The sequence below is a fragment of the Hemicordylus capensis genome, chromosome 2, assembly GCF_027244095.1.
Source record: "Hemicordylus capensis ecotype Gifberg chromosome 2, rHemCap1.1.pri, whole genome shotgun sequence".
Classification (NCBI taxonomy): Eukaryota; Metazoa; Chordata; class Lepidosauria; order Squamata; family Cordylidae; genus Hemicordylus; species Hemicordylus capensis.
In genome coordinates this window covers 220,614,062-220,631,853 of record NC_069658.1, presented here as the reverse complement: position 1 = coordinate 220,631,853, position 17,792 = coordinate 220,614,062, and the positions used below count along the sequence as shown (strand labels likewise).

Here is a 17,792-nt window from a genome sequence, read left to right as displayed (position 1 = left end):
ACAAGTTGAGTCTGTTACCTGGATCTGACTCTGCTTTGTTAACTAGAGCAGCAGGAACTCCCCAGGCTGCTGGGCGACCTCTTCAGTTTTTTCTCCCAACCCGCCCTCAGGGTAACTTGTTTTCTGATCTTTAAGTTGTCCTCTCTCCTCCACTCTCTCAGCTTGCCATCCTAATACTCACTGCTTGCCTCTGCAGACTCAGCCACAGTGACAGTGACAGTGACAACAGCGCGGACTCCTGCCTGCCGAGTCGAGAACCCCCTCCCAGCCAGAAACTGCCCCCCTCTAGCAATAAGGTAATTGCATGGTGGACCAGGACCCTTCCTGGTATGCTTTTCAAAAGCAAGCTCCTTCCACAGTGTGCCTGTGTAAGTGAACAGGAAGGCCAAAGAGTTGGTGACCACTGTTGGCTGAACCTAGGAAGCTGCCTTAGACCTGAGTCTGACCCTTGGACCATCTAGCTCAGTACTGTCAACTCTGACTGGCAGCAGCTCTCCAAGGTTTCAGGCAGGAGTCTCTCTCAGCCCTACTTGTAGATGGTGCCAGGGATTGAACATGGGACGTTCTGCATGGCCCCATCCCCATAGCTGAACATAGGAAATGCTCCACTTTCTGCTGTCAGACTCTTGCTCCATCTAGCTCAAGACTGTCTACACTGACTGAAAGCAGCCTTTTCCAGGCAAGGGCCTTCATCTGCCCTCCCATCCCTTGAGATGCCAGGGATGGAACCTGAGACCTCCTGCATGCCGAGGAGATGTTCTCCCCATGAGCTATAGCCCCTTGCCAAGCAAGCAAGTGTATGAAGCTGCCTGGTATAGATCCTTGGTCTGTTTAGCTTAGCGTTGTGTCTGCTCTGACTGGCAGCGGCTCTCCAAGGTTTCAGGCAGGAGTCTTTCCCCACAGCCCTACCCGGAGATGCCAGCGGGGATTTGAACCGAGGACCTTCTGCACGCAAAGCAGATGCTCTTCTATTGCCCCGTCCCCATGTGGGTGTGGATTAACAATCATGCGAGGTCAGCTGTCATTCAAGACTCAGCCTGGGGCTCCTTTTGGAGTGAAGTTACTAGAGAGCAGTGCCCCTCTGCTTCCTGCTTGTGGTAGGAGAGCTGGCCTGGTGGTAGCAAGCATACATGTGTGAGTACTGGAAGATATTTCCCTCAGGGGGTGGGGCCGCTCTGTGAAGAGCAGAAGGTTCCCAGTTCCCTCCCTGGCAGCATCTCCAAGATAGGGCTGAGAGAGATTCCTGCCTGCAACCTTGGAGAAGCCGCTGCCAGTGTGTGCCGACAATACTGAGCTAGATGGACCAAGGGTCTTGACTCTGTATAAGACAGCTTCCGATGTCCCTCCTTCTCTCTTTGAAGAGAATCTGCCCTGGCAGTCTCTCTCGGTTCAAACCCCTTTGCATTTGTTAGCTGAGCTGTCCTTACAACAGCCCTATAAAGTACACCAGCTCACCCCGTATTGGCTGAGGCATGCCCAAGGCCCGCCTCCAAGATCTTCATCAGGGAGCTGAGATTTCAACAGGGAGTGTCTCTATGTGCTAACGTCCCTGATTGGAGGAACAACATAGAGAGCAGCTGCCTACTGAGTCGAAGCTTTGGTCTGCCTAGTTCAGTATTGCCTACTCTGACTGGCAGCAGCTCTTCGGGGCTTCAGGCAGGAATGTAGATGCACCCTCCCTGGAGATGCCTGGGATTGAACCTAGGACCTTCTGCACGCAGAGCGGGTACTCTGCCAATAAGCTACTGCCCCATCCCCAACAAACAGGTTACAACGGAAGCTGCTGTCAACTGAGTCAGACCATTGGTCCATCCAGCTCAGTATTATCCACATGGATTGGCAGCAGCTTTCCAGGATTTCAGGCAGGGGCCTTTCCCAGCCGTACCGGGAGTTGCTGCTAGGGATTAAACCTGGGGTCTTCTGTATGCTAACCTGATGCTCTACCCATGACTGAGCTCTGGCCCCATCCCCAGGATCTGTCTCCTCCACAGGGGTCTACTTTCTCATCTGGAAAGGTTTTTCTAGTGCCTCATCCACTGCAAGGAGGATATATTTTATTGGCATATTCCTGCTCTCAAGTGGAGGTGCCCAGAGCAAGTGTGAAAGGTCTCCTCTTTGCCCTGCCTTCACAAAACAGAATGCTTTTGCTCCGCTTGGTGTGGGTGACCCAGAGTGTGCCCTACAATTGTCGTCATCCTCTCTCTCTCTCCCCTCCCCTCCCCCTTCTGAACTGGCTTATGGGTTTGAACTTGATACACGGGTGTGTGTGTGTTTTCCTTCTATCTACTTTTTAGGTGTCTGGGAGAAAAAGTCCAGAGTCCTGCAGCAAACCAGAGAAGATCCTGAAGAAAGGGACCTATGACAAGGTACCTTCCTACGCTGTCCTTTGACTTAGGGGAGAGATTCCGCGTCTCAGTGGAGCCCTTCAATGCCAGGGAGAAACCAGCCCAAGCCGTGGCAGCCTGGGGTGGGGGTCTTTGTAGGAGAGGAAGCTGCCAATCATTCCCAGCCCCCATGCAAGAGCCACTGGGAGGGACATTGTGCTGGGCTGGATAGGGACAGGTGCGCTCTCTCTGCTTAACAAAAGAGAGCCCCCACTTTGAAAGATGCCTCTTGGCCCGGTGAGCGGGGGGTGATTCCCAAACAGTGTGCAACTAGATGGTCTTCAAAATGGTTCCCCGTCCCAACAAGGGTCACAATCGATAGATAAACACAAGGGAGACCCCCAGCAACAGCCAGTGGGAGGGACTCTATGCTGAACTGCATAAGAAGAGAGCTGCCATTAAAAAAAGATGTCTCTTGGTCCAGTGAGTAGGGGCGATTCCCAGGCGGTGTGCTGGAAGCGGCCTGAAGATGGTTTCCTGCCCCAAAGAGTTACAATGGACACCCCAGCAACAGCCACTGGAAATATGCTTTGCAGGGCTGATAGGAACATAGGAAGCTGCCATATACTGAGTCAGACCCTTGGTCTATCTAGCTCAGTATTGTCTTCACAGACTGGCAGCGGCTTCTCCAAGGTTGCAGGCAGGAATCTCTCTCAGCCCTATCTTGGAGATGCTGCCAGGGAGGGAACTTGGAACCTTCTGCTCTTCCCAGAGTGGCAGCTCCGTCCCCTAAGGCGAATATCTTACAGTGCTGCTCATACAACAAGTCTCCCATTCATATGCAACCAGGGCAGACCCTGCTTAGCTAAGAGGACAAGTCATGCTTGCTACCACTAGACCAGCTCTCCCCACACAGTTGCTCTCCCCCTGTTCAGGAGAAGAGAGCCAACCCTTGAAAGGCCCAGAAAGCAAAGGCACACAGGAGGCAGTGGAAGAAGCCCTTCTCTTTGCCAGGCACCTGAATGAGGAGCATCTTTGCCTTTTTGGTGCCCATTGCTTGGGAAGAGAGCTGGCTGCTTTCTCAGGTTGGACTCTGGGGGCTGCTGCCTCCTCAGAGGAGCCTCTAGATCCCCATCCAGCTCCATTGGCCTTCAGGGCATTCCCGGTCACACCACCCATGCCCCCCAAAGGCCTCAGAGGAAAGGCAGACGCACTCATCTCCCTGCTAACCTGCCACCTTTGGTCTATTGTCCCCTTGAAAGGCCTACACGGACGAGTTGGTGGAGCTTCACCGGAGGCTGATGGCTTTGCGGGAGCGGAACGTGCTACAGCAGGTGAGGGGCATGGACAGCCTGTGGGGTGCAACTCAAAGAAAGCTGGGTCAGAACCCACGCCAGCGTCTGGAATTGCAGACTCTCTTGCAGCCACGCTTGGCAAAATTGGTAGGGAGAGGGCAGATCCTTGTGGAACCCAGCTCTTGAGCAGCTTTTGAGCCCTACTGAGTAAACTCCGATTCCCAGTAAAGTATATCTGCAGGTGGCAAATTTGTTCCACTTCAGATCTTTGTTTTGGGGGTTTTTTTTTGCTTAAAAGCACCTTAAGAGGTCAAAGTCTTAAACTGAGAACATTTGCCTTCCTGGCCATGCACAGACATGTGTTGTCTTCTCCCCCTTGGTGATGCTTGCCCCACTTCCAGGGCACACAGGTTTTCAAAAGGGAGAGCGCGTGGCTGTTCTCATGAGAGTAGGCATTGTTCCCATACACAAGGTTCTCAGGGAACCTTGAGCGCCAGTCACATCTTATTGCTTCTAGTGAAAACAGCTTGGGAACAAGGAGTCCTAGAAGGTTCGAGCTCAAAGGGACCATGGAGATCCTCTAGTGCAACCCCCTTGCTCAGTGCAGGAAACTGCTGCAGCATCCCTGACAGATGCCTGTCCAGCCTCTGTCTGGAAACTTCCATTAAGTTGCATGGGGCAGACTGTTCCACTGCCCCAGGAAGTCTATCCTGGGGCACTCTTCTATATGGCAGCCCTTCAGATCCTTGAAAATGGCTTATATTCTCCCCCCCCCCCCACCTTCTCTGATCCAGGCTAAACGTACACAGCTCCCTCAACTGTACCCCATCATTTTGAGACCCCTCCCCACCTTGGTTGTCCTCCTCTGAATCCCTTCCAGTTTATTAATGAAGTCTTTAATGTGTCTTCCCCTTAATGAACCTTCCCAGATCTGCTTAAGAGGCCTCTTCCTGGGTGCCTGTGCCAGGAGAGAGCAGGCCTGTGGTGACTTTATGGAATGCCCTTCCCAAACAGAAGAGGGAAACAGCTGTACTGCTTCCATTCTGACCACAGGCTGAGACCTTCTTAATATTCTAAGACTTCTAATTGCTCTTTATGCTGGTTTCATTGGGTTTGCTGCTGAGATTTTTTAAAAGACTTTTACATATAAATGTTTTAATAAACATACATTCTTTGACATGGTCTCTGTCTCTTACACAAATGGGCTATGCGGCTGCGTAGAGACCTCGTCGGAACCTAGCAAGCTCAATTCTTCTGCTTCGGCGGGAATCCCACCTCCAGCTGCTATATGCGGCTGCACCACTCCTCATCCCCTCAGTCTTTAGTTGTCCGCAGTGAGTCTGCAGTTCGGCAACGAGTAGAATCTAGCTATCCCCTTGTGTTTTCTCCATGCTTCTTTTGTTTCTTATTTTTCTTCTTTATTTCTTTAGCGTAGTAGTGGTTTTTCCTTAGCGTTTTGTTCTTTTGCGGGTTTTTTCCCTTCTTTGGAGCTCCGATCCTGGCTGGGATGGAGCGTGGTGGCCAGCTGGCCTTTGGCGTTTATTCCGGTACGGCAAACCTTTTAAAAATGTATCAGCTGCAGATCTAAGATCTCTTCCCCCAATACTCATTCCGAGTGTCTCTTGTGCCTGGGGGAGTCCCACGTTGTCGAGACCTGTCTTCACTGCCAGAAGTTTACAAAGCAGGCTCACAAAAATAGGGCTTCTCACCTGAGCGCAGCCCTGTGGGATCTGGCTCTCCTTTCCTCAGAAGCCATTTTGTTCAAGCGGTCCGTAAAAATTGTTTCATCGGTACAATTGGAGCGTGCGGTATGATGGCCACATCTGTAGTGCTAAGGCAACACACATGGCTGCGTTCGTCTGGATTGAATTATGAAGCCTGTGCTAGAGTCGAGGACCCTGCACTATGAGGGCTCTAGCCTCTTTTCAGAACAGACTGATGACACACTCCAGAAAGCTCAAAAGTTGAGGAGTACAGCACATTCCATGTCATACACTTCACTGACTACCAAACCATAGAAAACTGCCAGGTGGTCACCTTATCAGCCCCAAAGGGCCCCTTCCCAGCAACAGTCACCTTTGGAACGGTCCTTTCATGGCAACAAGTCTCAGTCAAGTAAGCCAGCTTTTCAGAAGCAGTGCCCAAATACCTTTCAGAAAAAGCAATGACTCGGGGCCCTTCAGGACTCACTTGGCCCCGTTCTCAGAAAGCTGGGACAAAGTGACTACGGACCAGTGGGTCCTTGCAATCATTCATTCGGGCTATGCCCTAGAATTTTGCAGGATACGGCTGGTGTCCGTGGTGACGCCTTGCATCCCAGAATTGGATCAGGAGGTTGCTGTTCTCCTGTTAAAAGATGCTATCGAGAAGGTCGGCAATCCCGACAGCCCCGGGTTCTATTCCCAGTACTTCCTTGTGCCCAAACCGGATGGCGGTCAGCGCCCTATACTAGACCTCAGGTCCTTGAACAAACATTTGGTCTACAAGAGGTTCTGAATGCTATCAGTACCGACCATAATGACCATTCTGGAAAAGAACACGTGGATGGTTTCCCTGCACTTAAAAGATACATATTACCACGTCTCCATACGGCCTCAGCATCGTTTCTTCCTACGGTTTCAGATCAGGGGATTCCCCTATCTGTTCATGGCCTTGCCATTCGACCTCATGACAGCACCAAGGGTTTTTTCGAAATGTCTGGCCCCGGTGGTGGCGTTCCTGCAAGAGTGAGGCTTGCAAGTTCTTCCGTAGCTAGACGATTGGCTCATCTTGGCGAGCACCAGGCGTGCGGTCATGGACGCCCTCGAGATCGTCGTAGATACTTTACAGGGTCTGGGTTTCCAAATAAACTTCAAAAAATCTCAGTTGGAAACCCCCCGTCGGATTCAGTTCATTGGACTCATATTCGACACAACCTTGGAAAAAGTCTTCTTTCCAGTAGGCCATATAGATGCTCTGCAGAACCACCACTTTCCTAGCCAGTGTATCATTCAGAGATGGGTTTTGGACGTGTTCGATCCCCTTCAAGATCCGGGCCATCTAGAGTGCACTCCCCCTCGCTGGGTAAGGGCGTCGGTGGAGTGGTGGGCGGAGTTATGGCACTTGAGTGTCGGTACTCCCTTTCAGGCCCCTTGAGCCTAATGGGTGGTCATGATGGACGCCTCAGAGCTCAGGTGGGGGGCACACCTAGAAGGGCTTCGCCTGAGTATACATTAGTTTGGTGTCCCAAGGAGAGGACTCAACACATCAATTATCTGGAGCTGTTGGCATTTTCAATGCTCTCAAAGGCTTCCTACCCCTGATTGGAGGTTATTCGGTGACAATACAAACAGACAATATGACGGCAAAAGCCTACGTCAATCGACAGGGCGGCACATCCTCGAGGAGCCTTCTGTTTTTGTTGCTGGACCTTTGGCATTGGTGCCTGGCACAAGTGATATTGCCTCAGGCAATTCACATATAGGGTTCCCTGAATGTACAAGCGGACACTCTGAGCAGATTGACGATGGCCTCCCATGAGTGGGCATTGCATCAAGGTGTTCTCAGGGACATATTTGTAAATTGGGGAGTCCCATCACTGGACCTGTTTGCTTTCCAGGACAATGCGCAATGTGCCCGTTATTGCTCCAGGGGAGGGGAGGGCGAGGATTCTCTAGGTGATGCTTTTGTCCTATCATGGACGGGCCCTCTTCTATATGTGTTCCCTCCGTTTCTCATTCCAAGGGTCCTGCACAAACTGAGGATGGACCGGGCCAGGGCCATCTTGATAACCCCGTGGTGGTCCAGGAGGCCTTGGTTTCCAGTCCTGAGGTGCTTGGCAGTGGATTGGAAACACCTAACTGCTTTGCCGAACCTGCTGTCGCAGGAGTAGTGATGGGTGCTTCACCCAGATGTTTGGTCCCTCCATCTGACAGCATGGAAGGTTCTGCCGACTTCCCATTGAGGAAGTTTTGGTTGCTGCAAGGAAACAGTCCACATGGAGGTCCTACGACCACAAGTGGACTCGTTTCTGTTTGTTCGCTTTGTTGCATGGGTTTGATGCATTTAATCCTTCTGTACAAGGTGTATGTATTTATCTGTTATCCCTTAAGGAATCTGGTTTAAAGCTTGCATCCCTTAAGGTATATTGGGCTGCCATTGTGGCGCATTCCCCCACAAACCAGACTTCATGGTTTAAGGACCCGGTGGTGAAAAGTTTCCCAAAAGGTTTATCACGTATTTCCTAAAAGGTTTAGGGATCCATCTTATTTATTTATTATTTCTCTGTGTAAACCACCCTGAACCATTTTTGGAAGGGCAGTATAGAAATTGAATTATTATTATTATTTATTAATATGTTCCCAGACGACCCTGTCATGTCACCAACCTGGGATCTGTCAGTGGTATTGGCTGGTCTGCTAAGGCCTCCATTTGAGGCTTTGGCTTCAATTGATCCTTCTCCTGACCTGGAAGGTTGCCTTTTTGGTGGCCATTACCTCCACCAGGAGGGTAAGTGAGTTGAGGGCCCTGAGGGTTGACCAACCATACCTTCAGTTCCATAAAGACAAAGTCGTACTCAGGCCAGATGTCCAGTTTCTACCCAAAGCGGTGTCTTATGTTTCACCGTTCGTCCCTGCTCACTCTGCCAGTGTTTTTTCCTAATCCTTCCTTGGATGCAGAGAGGCGATTACATCATTTGGACGTTCAAAGGGTGTTGTCCTTCTATATCCAGAGGTCTGCTGAATGGAGGAAAACTCCCTCCCTGTTCATTATGCAGATGGGCTGCATAAAGGTCTCCAAGTTTCGGCCCAGTCTATGTCTAGGTGGATAGTTTCCACAATTGAGTTCTGTTATCAACTAGCTCACAAGCAGTTGCCTGCTACTCTTAAAGCGCACTCTGTTGGTCAGTGGCGACCTCTGTAGTCTTTGATCATGCAGTCCCGTTGGACACTATATGTCAAGCAGCTCCATGGGCTTCGCCCCATTCATTTATCCATCATGCTATTGATACCAGGGCACGGAATGATGCTGTGTTTGGCAGGAATGTCCTGCAATCGATTTTCAGTTGATATGCTTGTTTCTGAAATAAAATTTTCTGGCAGATTACATGTTGTTTCTGTTCTTCCTTCCTCCTTGGGTGCTTGCTTGTTAGGCTCCCATTTGTTTAAAAGACAGAGACCACATCGAAGAACTACAGGTTACTCACCTGTAACGTTGGTTCTTCTAGTGGTCATCTGTACTTTTACATGCCCTCCTGTCCTCCCAATGGGGTTCACTGAAGCTGGACTCAGTGACTGAAGGGATGAGGAGTGGCGCAGCTGCACATAGTAGCTGGGAGCGGGGTTCCCACCCGAAGCAGGAGAATTGAGCTTGCTAGGTTCCGACGAGGTCTCTGTGCAGGCGCATAGCCTATTGGTGTAAAAGTACAGATGACCACTAGAAGAACCAGCGTTACAGGTGAGCAACCTGTAGTTGCACGATCGCTGCATGTGGCATGTTATGAGTAAAATGAGCTGCAACAACAAAAACAGTGAACATCTGGAAGAGGAAATTTCTTTCTCCCCTCAGATTACCCTGCTCCAAAGTTCTTACCATTTTTAATTAACATTTAGGGTCTTCCCCAACCTGATACACCCATCATACCACAACTGGCCAAGCAAGGAATACTTACAAATATCCCAATTAGAATATGATTGAAATAATATTCCAGATATTTGGAATATTTACACACCTCCCCATGACAATTTTCCAAATTTGAATTTGAACTGCTCAAAGATATTTGAATATGTTCAAATATTTGTAAATACTTGAATGTTTACAAGTATCCCACTTGGGATCTCAATATCCTAATTTGGGATATTTACAAATATCCCAATTATCCCACCCACCCCAATTTTTCTTTTCTCTCCAAATGTCTTCCTGTCTGAATTTCAGGCAGATGGACAGGTTTGGGTCTAACCTGGATCTTTTCTTCCTCTCTAGATCGTAAACCTCATTGAGGAAACTGGGCATTTCAATGTCACCAACACCACCTTTGACTTTGACTTGTTCTCCCTGGACGAGACGACCGTCCGCAAGCTGCAGAGCTACCTGGAAGCCGTGGCCACGTGACCCTTGGCCTCCAAAGTGGGACTTTGCTTTTGAAACCAGAACCCCCTTCTCTTTGGTACCAGGAAACGGACCCGTGGACCCTTGGCCGCCGCCTTATCCTCTTGATTCACCTGAAGCACTGCCTTAGAGATCAGCCATGCTCTAGGAACACGCCGCCACCGCTGCCCGCTGCGCTTCTCTTCTTGGGCTTCAGCCGAGCGCTTGCCGTTGGCTAGTCTGTTCTCCCTCGCTTCGAAAGCTTCCTTGGACCTGGTAGAGTACAAGCCGCGCTGGTCCCAGCTGCGCTCTTTTTTTAATTTCTGCTTTTTAATTTTAGAACGAGGAGGGTTTTTGTTGGTTTTTTTTTTTTAAGAGAAGAATGCACTTTTGAGGCATTCTCTCAAACTTGGAATCAATTGAGCTGTTCTTTCCACTGGACCTATGGACAGAAATTTGCCTGCAGTGTGTGGGGGTATCCCACTATTCGCACGTCTCCAGACTGCGTGGAGAGGCACTCGTGCAACATCAGGGCAGGCATTGGCCCGGCCTCATCATGTGACTGCCTAGAGACATCCGCCCTGATTGGGCCCAGTGGTTTTGACATGCAGCAGAGTCCTGTCAGGTTGGTTCCCTGTTGTTAGGACCTTTGGGAGCGTAGAAGTGCTACAGTTTAGGCCTGGACTCCGGTAAGCAGTTAGAGCTTGTCACACCTGCGTGCGCGGGAATTTCTAGAACTTGCATTTCCCCCAGAGACGCTTGCCTCCTCGCACTTGAGGCTTTAGACGCAGTGCTGGATCCAGTCCCCCTGGGGAAAGCCTCGCTCCTTTTTTCCATGTTTGATCTGCTTTAACTGTAAGGACTACGTTATTGTACGCTGTCTATTTTATATATATATTATATATATATGTATGGTGTAAGAAGGGCCTAACTGGGTCTTAAGGTTTCAAGGGTGTGTGTAGGAGTTGGGGGTGGGCTGTTTTGTGTTTGTTTGTTTTTTTAAACAGTGGCAGATGGGGAGGGTGAATTAACCTGTTTGTGAAATGCCTCTGGGCATCCAGAAGCCACTTGGGTATCCTCGACACCTTTCATCCTGTGCTCTGAAAGGGACCGCTCTTGTTTGTAGTTTTCACCATCAGTGTTGGAATACTGTGGGGGTTTTCTTTTTCTTTTTCTTGCCAAAATGCATTCTCATCCATTGCTGTTTTGTGTTTCAGCAAAGGAACGTTATCCTTTGGCCTCCGTAATAGCAGCTTAGGGTGGGTGGATGCAGAGGAATAAAACAAAAAACCTGAGGGAGTATCTCTTATAACAAAGGGATAACGAATGGATGAGGAGGAATAGCGAACTTTGTGGGGAGGGATAACGAACGGATGGGAGAAATAACGAACTAAACTGAGGGAGTATCTCTTGTGAGTGTTTCTCTCTCTCCTTCTTCTTTTCTTAAATACCAGAGATCTGCTTTTAAAACAAATATCAGCAGGAGAAGGTCAACACTAATTGGAATATTTGTAAATATTCCTTGCTCAGCTAGTTGTGGGTGTATTGGGTAGGGGAAGACCCTAAATGTTAATTGAAAATAACAGAATCTTAGGTTTTAATATTTTAGAGACACAGCTTGTCTTCAAAACAAAAGTCTTAATCTTTTGCCAAATGTTACATGGGTGGGGGGTGGGGCTTGCCTGAGAGACCTGTTTTTGCTTTGAGCTCTCTTGGGATTCTTGACGATGGGGTGTTTGAGGGGCTTCCTTGCTCGTGTTGAGTCATGTTATTCTCTTTTAAAAAACAAACAAAAACTTTTAGTCCCTGTTCTGGCTTCTTTCCCTTCTTTTTATCATGCCAATGTTACAGCTCAAGAGACTGAGGTTGCAATAAGCTGATTTGGGTGAGGTCATGTTGACCCCGAAATCCTGTTTGAACTTCCCTTTTCCCCGTCTGTCTGTGTACCCTCGCTTGATGGTCTTTCTGTACAACATGCCAAGTTCTAAAGGTTCTTGGAAGTGGCCCTTAGCTCTGCCTGGCGATTGTGTGCCAAGGAAGTTTTGAAAATCACACGATGAACAGGAAAACAGCCAGTCTGGCGGCGAACTTGGCAGTACGATGCTGCGTCACTGTGCCAGGATCCGTCCTGCGAAGGCGCTGCTGATTCCAGCTCTGCAGTGCTCCTCCATGCCCCCCTGTTCTACGTGAGCGATGCGGAAGCCACGCAACCTCAGGGCCAGGCCTGCTTTTGACTCCGGGGAGCAGTGGCCAAATCCCCTCGAAAGAGGGCTCCATACTCGGCCTCCTCCCCAAAGCCCGTCTTGAGGTTTCCCACCCCGCCCCCTTCCCCTGTGTAGCCCTTGCTGCTTTTCACAAGCCCTTTTGCCCACTCCCGAGCACGCGTTGGAAAGTTGCTTGGAAAGTGGCAGTGCAAAGCACCCGAGAGGGTGGAGATTCATGCTTCCAGTTGAGCCGTGTACTTCGTTGTGCACTTGGCGGGGCTCTGTGAGGTCACAGCCGCCTCCCTTCCTGAAACAAGTATTCTGTGGAGGAAAGAGACTCCTTCAGTTTGTAGGAAATGGTGGGTTCTTTCCACTCAAAAGTATTTTGTAGACCTTTTTTTTAATGATCCCCCCCCCATCCCCAGCCCTGTATCTTGCTTCCCCTCCCCCGCAAGAACACCGGTGCCTCGATGGCGGCTTTCTCTGTGGCCACGCTGGTCACGAAAAGACAACCCTCAGTGTCTTTTCCTTTTCAAGAGAGTGTTTGAGGCTGTGGGGCTGGGGTGGAGCCCGAATGCGGCCATGGCTCCGACTTCAGGCCGCCTCGTGATGGTGGTGTTTCTTCTGCCGCCCTTCCTCTCCTTTTTCTCATTCTATTGTAGATTCTTTCTTATGCTGACTGCGGTGTTTGTGGGTCCAGTGTAGTGTTCCTATATGTCTAGGGGGAGACAGAGAGAGAGAGAGAGAGAGAGAGAGAGTGTGTGTGTGTGTGTGTGTGAATGGCTAGTTGTATAATAGCGGGGGGGGGGGACTGGACGGTGTTACCTTGCTTTGGCTTCTGAACAATCACCCTTAAGGGAGTTTTAGGAAGGCTTTAAAAGAATGCCGTTTTCCTTCCCAACTGGGTGTCTTTGCCATGATCTTCCTTTTCTTCCCAGAAATTGGCAGAACGATAGTCTGTTTTTTGCTCGGTATTAAAGGGCTCTGGTGGGGCTAACTTCTCTTCCCGCCTAAATCTTTCCACAAAACTGAGAATTGCAGTCGCTCGTTCTCTCATCTTGGCCTAACAGTGCTGGGTAAAAGTACAAATTTAGGAATCGCCATCTTGGAACTGTGGTGGGTGGGATCCGTTTTTTCCTCTGGGGTATTCCTGTTTTAGCTTGGAGATGGAAATTTCTGGGGGTGGGGGTAGGGGGCTTGCAATACCAACTTGATCCAGCTCTGGCACTTTCAGAACATGGGGGGTGGGGTGGGAGGTGTTGTGTACACTTTAGCATACACAGCAGTACAGTTTGGGGTAAGCCTACATTCTTTTTGTTTTGTATTCAAACAGTTAATGCAAATATACTCAGTGTTAAGAATGCAGCCACACCAAGGTCCTTAAGCTGGGCTTCTAAATGGCTACTTGGTCTGCTGTGGCTAATAGAAGATGCCTTGAGGTGATCAGGCAGAGAAGTGTTGAAAAAGTTGGTGATTCTTCAGCCATTGAGGTGCCACTAATATTGGTATGTCTGGGAAAGAAACTTCTAAAAAGCAACATGGAGTAGTAGCTTAAGAGACTTAATGCAAGCCATACCTTTTGATCTAGCGAGCACGGCATGGAAGAAGGGTGAGAGGTTGTCTCCTAGTCATGTGTTGACCTTCAGAGGCATTCAGGACGTTCAGCTTTTGTACTACTTTATGGCAGTGGTTCCTAACCTGAGTTCCTCCAGATGTTGCTGAACTCAAAACTCCCAGCATCCCAGCTACATATTATAGGTGGGGATGCTGGGAGTTTGAGTTCAGCAACACCTGGAGGAACTCAGTTTGGGAACCACTGCCCTATAGTAGTACAAAAGTTGAACGTCCAGAATGCCTCTGAAGGTCAACACATGACTAGGAGACAACAACTCCCAGCATCCCAGCTACATATTATAGGTAGGGATGCTGGGAGTTGTAGTTCAGCAACATCTGGAGGAACCCAGGCTAGGAACCACTGGTGTAGGGTCTTGTCTCTGTTTTGGTTGACTGCAGATCTTGACTGGCTGCCATAATCAGCTGAAATGTGCAGAATCCCAAACTTTCTCCTTAAAGCTCTGACCTAAGGATATGTATTTTTTTGCAAATTGGCAAGTAGAAGTAGGACAAAAATGATAGAATGAAAAGACTCATTTGTGTTGCTTGGGTAGAGACATTGCATGGATACCTCATTGTATGGAAGTGGAAAGAATATGTGTTTCTAGAGAACTAGTTCAGAGATTAACGTCTCCCTGTGATGCAATTAATGAAACTTCATGTATTATGCAGATGTTTCATAAGTATATATTTCATTCTCCCCCACCCCCAAACTTCCAGTTTTTACCTGTTGGGCCTTGGTAGGTACAGCCTGTCTTCCTAACCAGTTTGTGTTTATGTATGTGTGTGTACACACACTCTTAAATGTTACAGTTATGAGGTGAGCTACTCCAGTCACTACAGTACTCATTAAGTACTTATGAGCCCTCTTATTGAAATTAATGGGACAAGTTTACTTGTCCCATTAATTTCAGTGGGAATATTCATGAGTAACTTAATCTGCATGTAAGCCAGTGACTGGAATAGCATGATTGTAGCATTTAGGTTTGTGTGTGCAAAGACACACACACTAAAAATCTCTGTAGGGTATCTGAGCTGAAGGGAGTACACTTGTTTCAAAAGGTTGGGAACCCCTGGATTAGAGGAAGGTTTTCAACCACATATGTGCAAATGGGTGGGGTGGGGGGGTCTTGAAGTCAACTTGGGTTCAGAGAATGGCATCCTTTCAACTAGCGCCTTGTTCTGCCATGCCCTCTTCTGTTATTGGCATTGCTGGAAAAAAGAGCCCTCTAGAGCAGGCAAGCCCAATATGGTTAGACTATGACTCCTGCTGTCCCCTGCCACAGTGGTCAAAGACAGGGGTTGATGGGTGTTGTAGTCCACCATCATTGGGGACCCCTTTAGAGGGCTAGCTTGAGGCAGGGTGGAACTTGTCTGAACAGTCAGCTCTTTAAAGTGTCCTCCAGCCTGATTCCACCTCCACGTCCTCTCCGCATTGTGGGCATCATCCAGCCAAAATGCAGCGCTATTATGGTTTCAGAAAGGTAAAGGGACGGCCTCCCATGGAAATGAGAGGGATTGGAAAGTGCATCATTCTGGCTGTCATCATTTTGGCTCCTTCATGTTGTCTCAGACGTTTTCCTTTCTTGCTTCTGTCCTTTGGTGCTCCTAGATCAAAATGTGTGTACACTGTCATTACACACAAGCATGGGATGTGCTATTGGCTCCAGAATGCACCTTCCTGATTTCCTTCTCTTTTAAAAGCAAGTGTCTAGCCCTCATGACTGTGACGATATGCTTGCCAGTGCACAGGATTAACACCTGATGCAATCCTCTGGGCTAGAGGCCAGTTAAGATTTCCATGGGCTGGAGCTTGGGCTTTGATGCTTTGGGTAGCTCCTTGCCCCCATGACTAGAAAAGCCTGAACAGATTATGCAAATTAAAACAGTTTGCGTATCATGTATACAATGTTTCTGAATCCAGCTATCCCCCCCCCCACTCTTTTTACTGCAAAGTACACTGTTATACTTCTTGAACAGTCATAATGTGTATTGAAATTTGATTGTGGGGCGGGGGGTGGGATCATGAGGGTATTTAGGCCTCAAGAACAAAAAAAGAAAAAGTTGAGAGTTTGCACTCTTGAAGGAAGCAAATGAGTACTTAATCCTCTTGTGGGTGTCTGTGATTTGGCCGTGTTCTGCCGGGAGTGAAGGTATTAAATACCTGGTCATGTACAGAGGATATGAATAAGTTGTATTGGGAGGGGATTTCTTTTTTCCTCAGATATGAGAAATGCACCCAGCCCGTGATTCCAAGATAAAAACTGAAAAGGAAAAAAAAATGTTTGTAATAAGTTATGGGATTGTTTTTTCTGTCCTGACTTTTAAACTTTTTGTTAAATTTGTGAAATTTATGGAGGAGTTTTATAGGAAAAAGAGAACCTGAAATAAAGGTGAGAGTCACAAGAGAATGCGTGGCCGTGTTTCTCTTGACTACATCCAGAATGGTACATGGTGAACCAGGGTTGACAACCAGCACATCTCCCCTTCCGTCTCCACCATCTCCCACATAACACTGGACAAGTTCCACCTCTCTTTCCCTCTTAACATTTACTTACCATCACTCCATGCAGGACAGACAAGTATGGCTAGAGGAAAACTCATGTCAAAATTTCATAGGAAGCTGCCATATGACCATTAGTCAGGGGTTTTCAATCTTGGGTTCCCAGATGATTTTGGACCACCATCCTCCCCTGCCACAGTGGCCAGATCCCATTTATGCCAGGGGGCGAGGCGAGTTGTAGTCCAAGATCATCTAGGGACCCAAGGCTGAGAGTCCCTGTTTAGCTGAGGGGTGCGCCTTTCCCCCCTACTGCTATTGGGTCACCATGCTACATTGCAGGGAAGGAAATGGTGAGCCTCCCCACGTGTCCCCTGGCGTAGAACGATGTTGTTTCTGCTGGTAAGGCCCAGTCCTTTCCAGAGTGGGCATGTGGGAGGAGCCTTTGGCAGCTGCTGGGGAAAGTGGGCTTGTGACACCAGGCCCAGAAAGTGGTTTATATAAACACACTATTTTTATATTTGTTATACAAATATTCTGCCTTTCAGCAGAAAGGTTTTCATAGTGGTTTATGCAGAAGCAAGAATAAGAGGAAGAAGATGGTTCAGTGCGGAGAGAGTATTCTGGAGATGGGGTGCCACCACCAGAGGAGACTCTGATGCAGATCTTAATATTTGGACAGCTTTGTGTGGGAAGAGGTAGTCTTTGTGGTAGCCTCATCCAAAGATTTTCAGAGCTCGAAAGGTCAAAAGCATAAGATCATAAGAGCAGCCCTGCTGGATCAGGCCCAAGGGCTGTCTAATCCAGCATCTTGTTTCGCACAGTGGCCCAGCAGATCCATTGGACCCAGAAGCAGATTGAGAGCCAAGACAGCTGGCAGCTTCGAATTCCCTATGTCAGGTCCCAGTTAACAACCCCACTGATGTGTTCTGTACTAACTGTGGTTTCCAACCCTAGGGCAGCACCAAGTTCAGCTCAGTGCAGTAGTCCAAATGGGATGTAGCAATCATGATAACTGTAACAGCAAGATGGATGCATGACTGTTACCACGAGACAAGGGTTCTCAAACATGGTGGTTGGATTACAACTTTCATCGCTCCCTGCTGAAGGACCTTTGTGGCAGAAGGTGATGGGGATTGTAGTCCAGTTTTAAGAAGTTTCCTACAGCCTGGAGACTTGCATGTGCTTCATTTCTGTTGGGTACAAGATACAACACAAGTTTCTCCCCAAAATCTGAAGCAACTACTTCATCTTGTGAAGAAGCAAGATAGAGAGAACCCTCTGGATCACATAATCAAGGAGCCAAATAACTTCTGAACCCAGAAACTGGTTCAGAAAGGATTTTCACAAACAGGAACTGACCCTGAATCTAAAATCTGAACCTCTAAATGCAAAAAGTGAGAACTGGTTCAAAATAGGTTGGACACTCAGCTTTCAATTCTATGATTATTTTCCTGAGTGTTATCATGTTGTGTGTGTGTGTATTGTCTTATAAAACCCTTTTTATTTTTTAAAAATACCTCAAAAATAAACCTGTTTTAAAAATGTTTTTCTCAAGTTATGAAAATATCGTTGTATTCATTTTATAGAGTGGCGCTGCAAGGCTGAATTTGATATCCTGTGTGGACCGTTGTTTAAACTGGTTTGAAGTTGGTTCAGTGTCTCCGGAACCCCTGAACTGAACCCCTTTTTAAAACAAATTGTTCTAGTAAGAACTAATCCCTACAACTGTGCCAAATTTGGTCCAAATCAGTTCCTACTTGCACCTCAGAAATTTCACACATCCACC

At 48.2% G+C, this 17,792-nt stretch overlaps 1 protein-coding gene across 4 annotated transcripts in view; it reads left to right on the top strand.

Moving 5' to 3' along the window:
* Positions 1 to 17,552, top strand: part of MLLT1 (MLLT1 super elongation complex subunit) — a 40,302-nt gene extending 22,750 nt beyond the window's left edge. For 2 of the 4 annotated variants that reach the window (XM_053297871.1, XM_053297873.1), the window contains exons 9-12: positions 197 to 296; positions 2,295 to 2,366; positions 3,587 to 3,658; positions 9,581 to 17,552. In XM_053297871.1, the coding sequence (XP_053153846.1) occupies positions 197 to 296; positions 2,295 to 2,366; positions 3,587 to 3,658; positions 9,581 to 9,709 (373 nt within the window). In that variant the 3' untranslated portion in view covers positions 9,710 to 17,552. Of the gene's footprint in view, positions 1 to 196; positions 297 to 2,294; positions 2,367 to 3,586; positions 3,659 to 4,548; positions 5,380 to 9,580 lie in introns of those variants that run through there. The other 2 variants (XM_053297875.1, XM_053297872.1) reach the window with 2 other exon arrangements.
* The last annotated feature ends 240 nt before the right edge of the window (positions 17,553 to 17,792 follow it).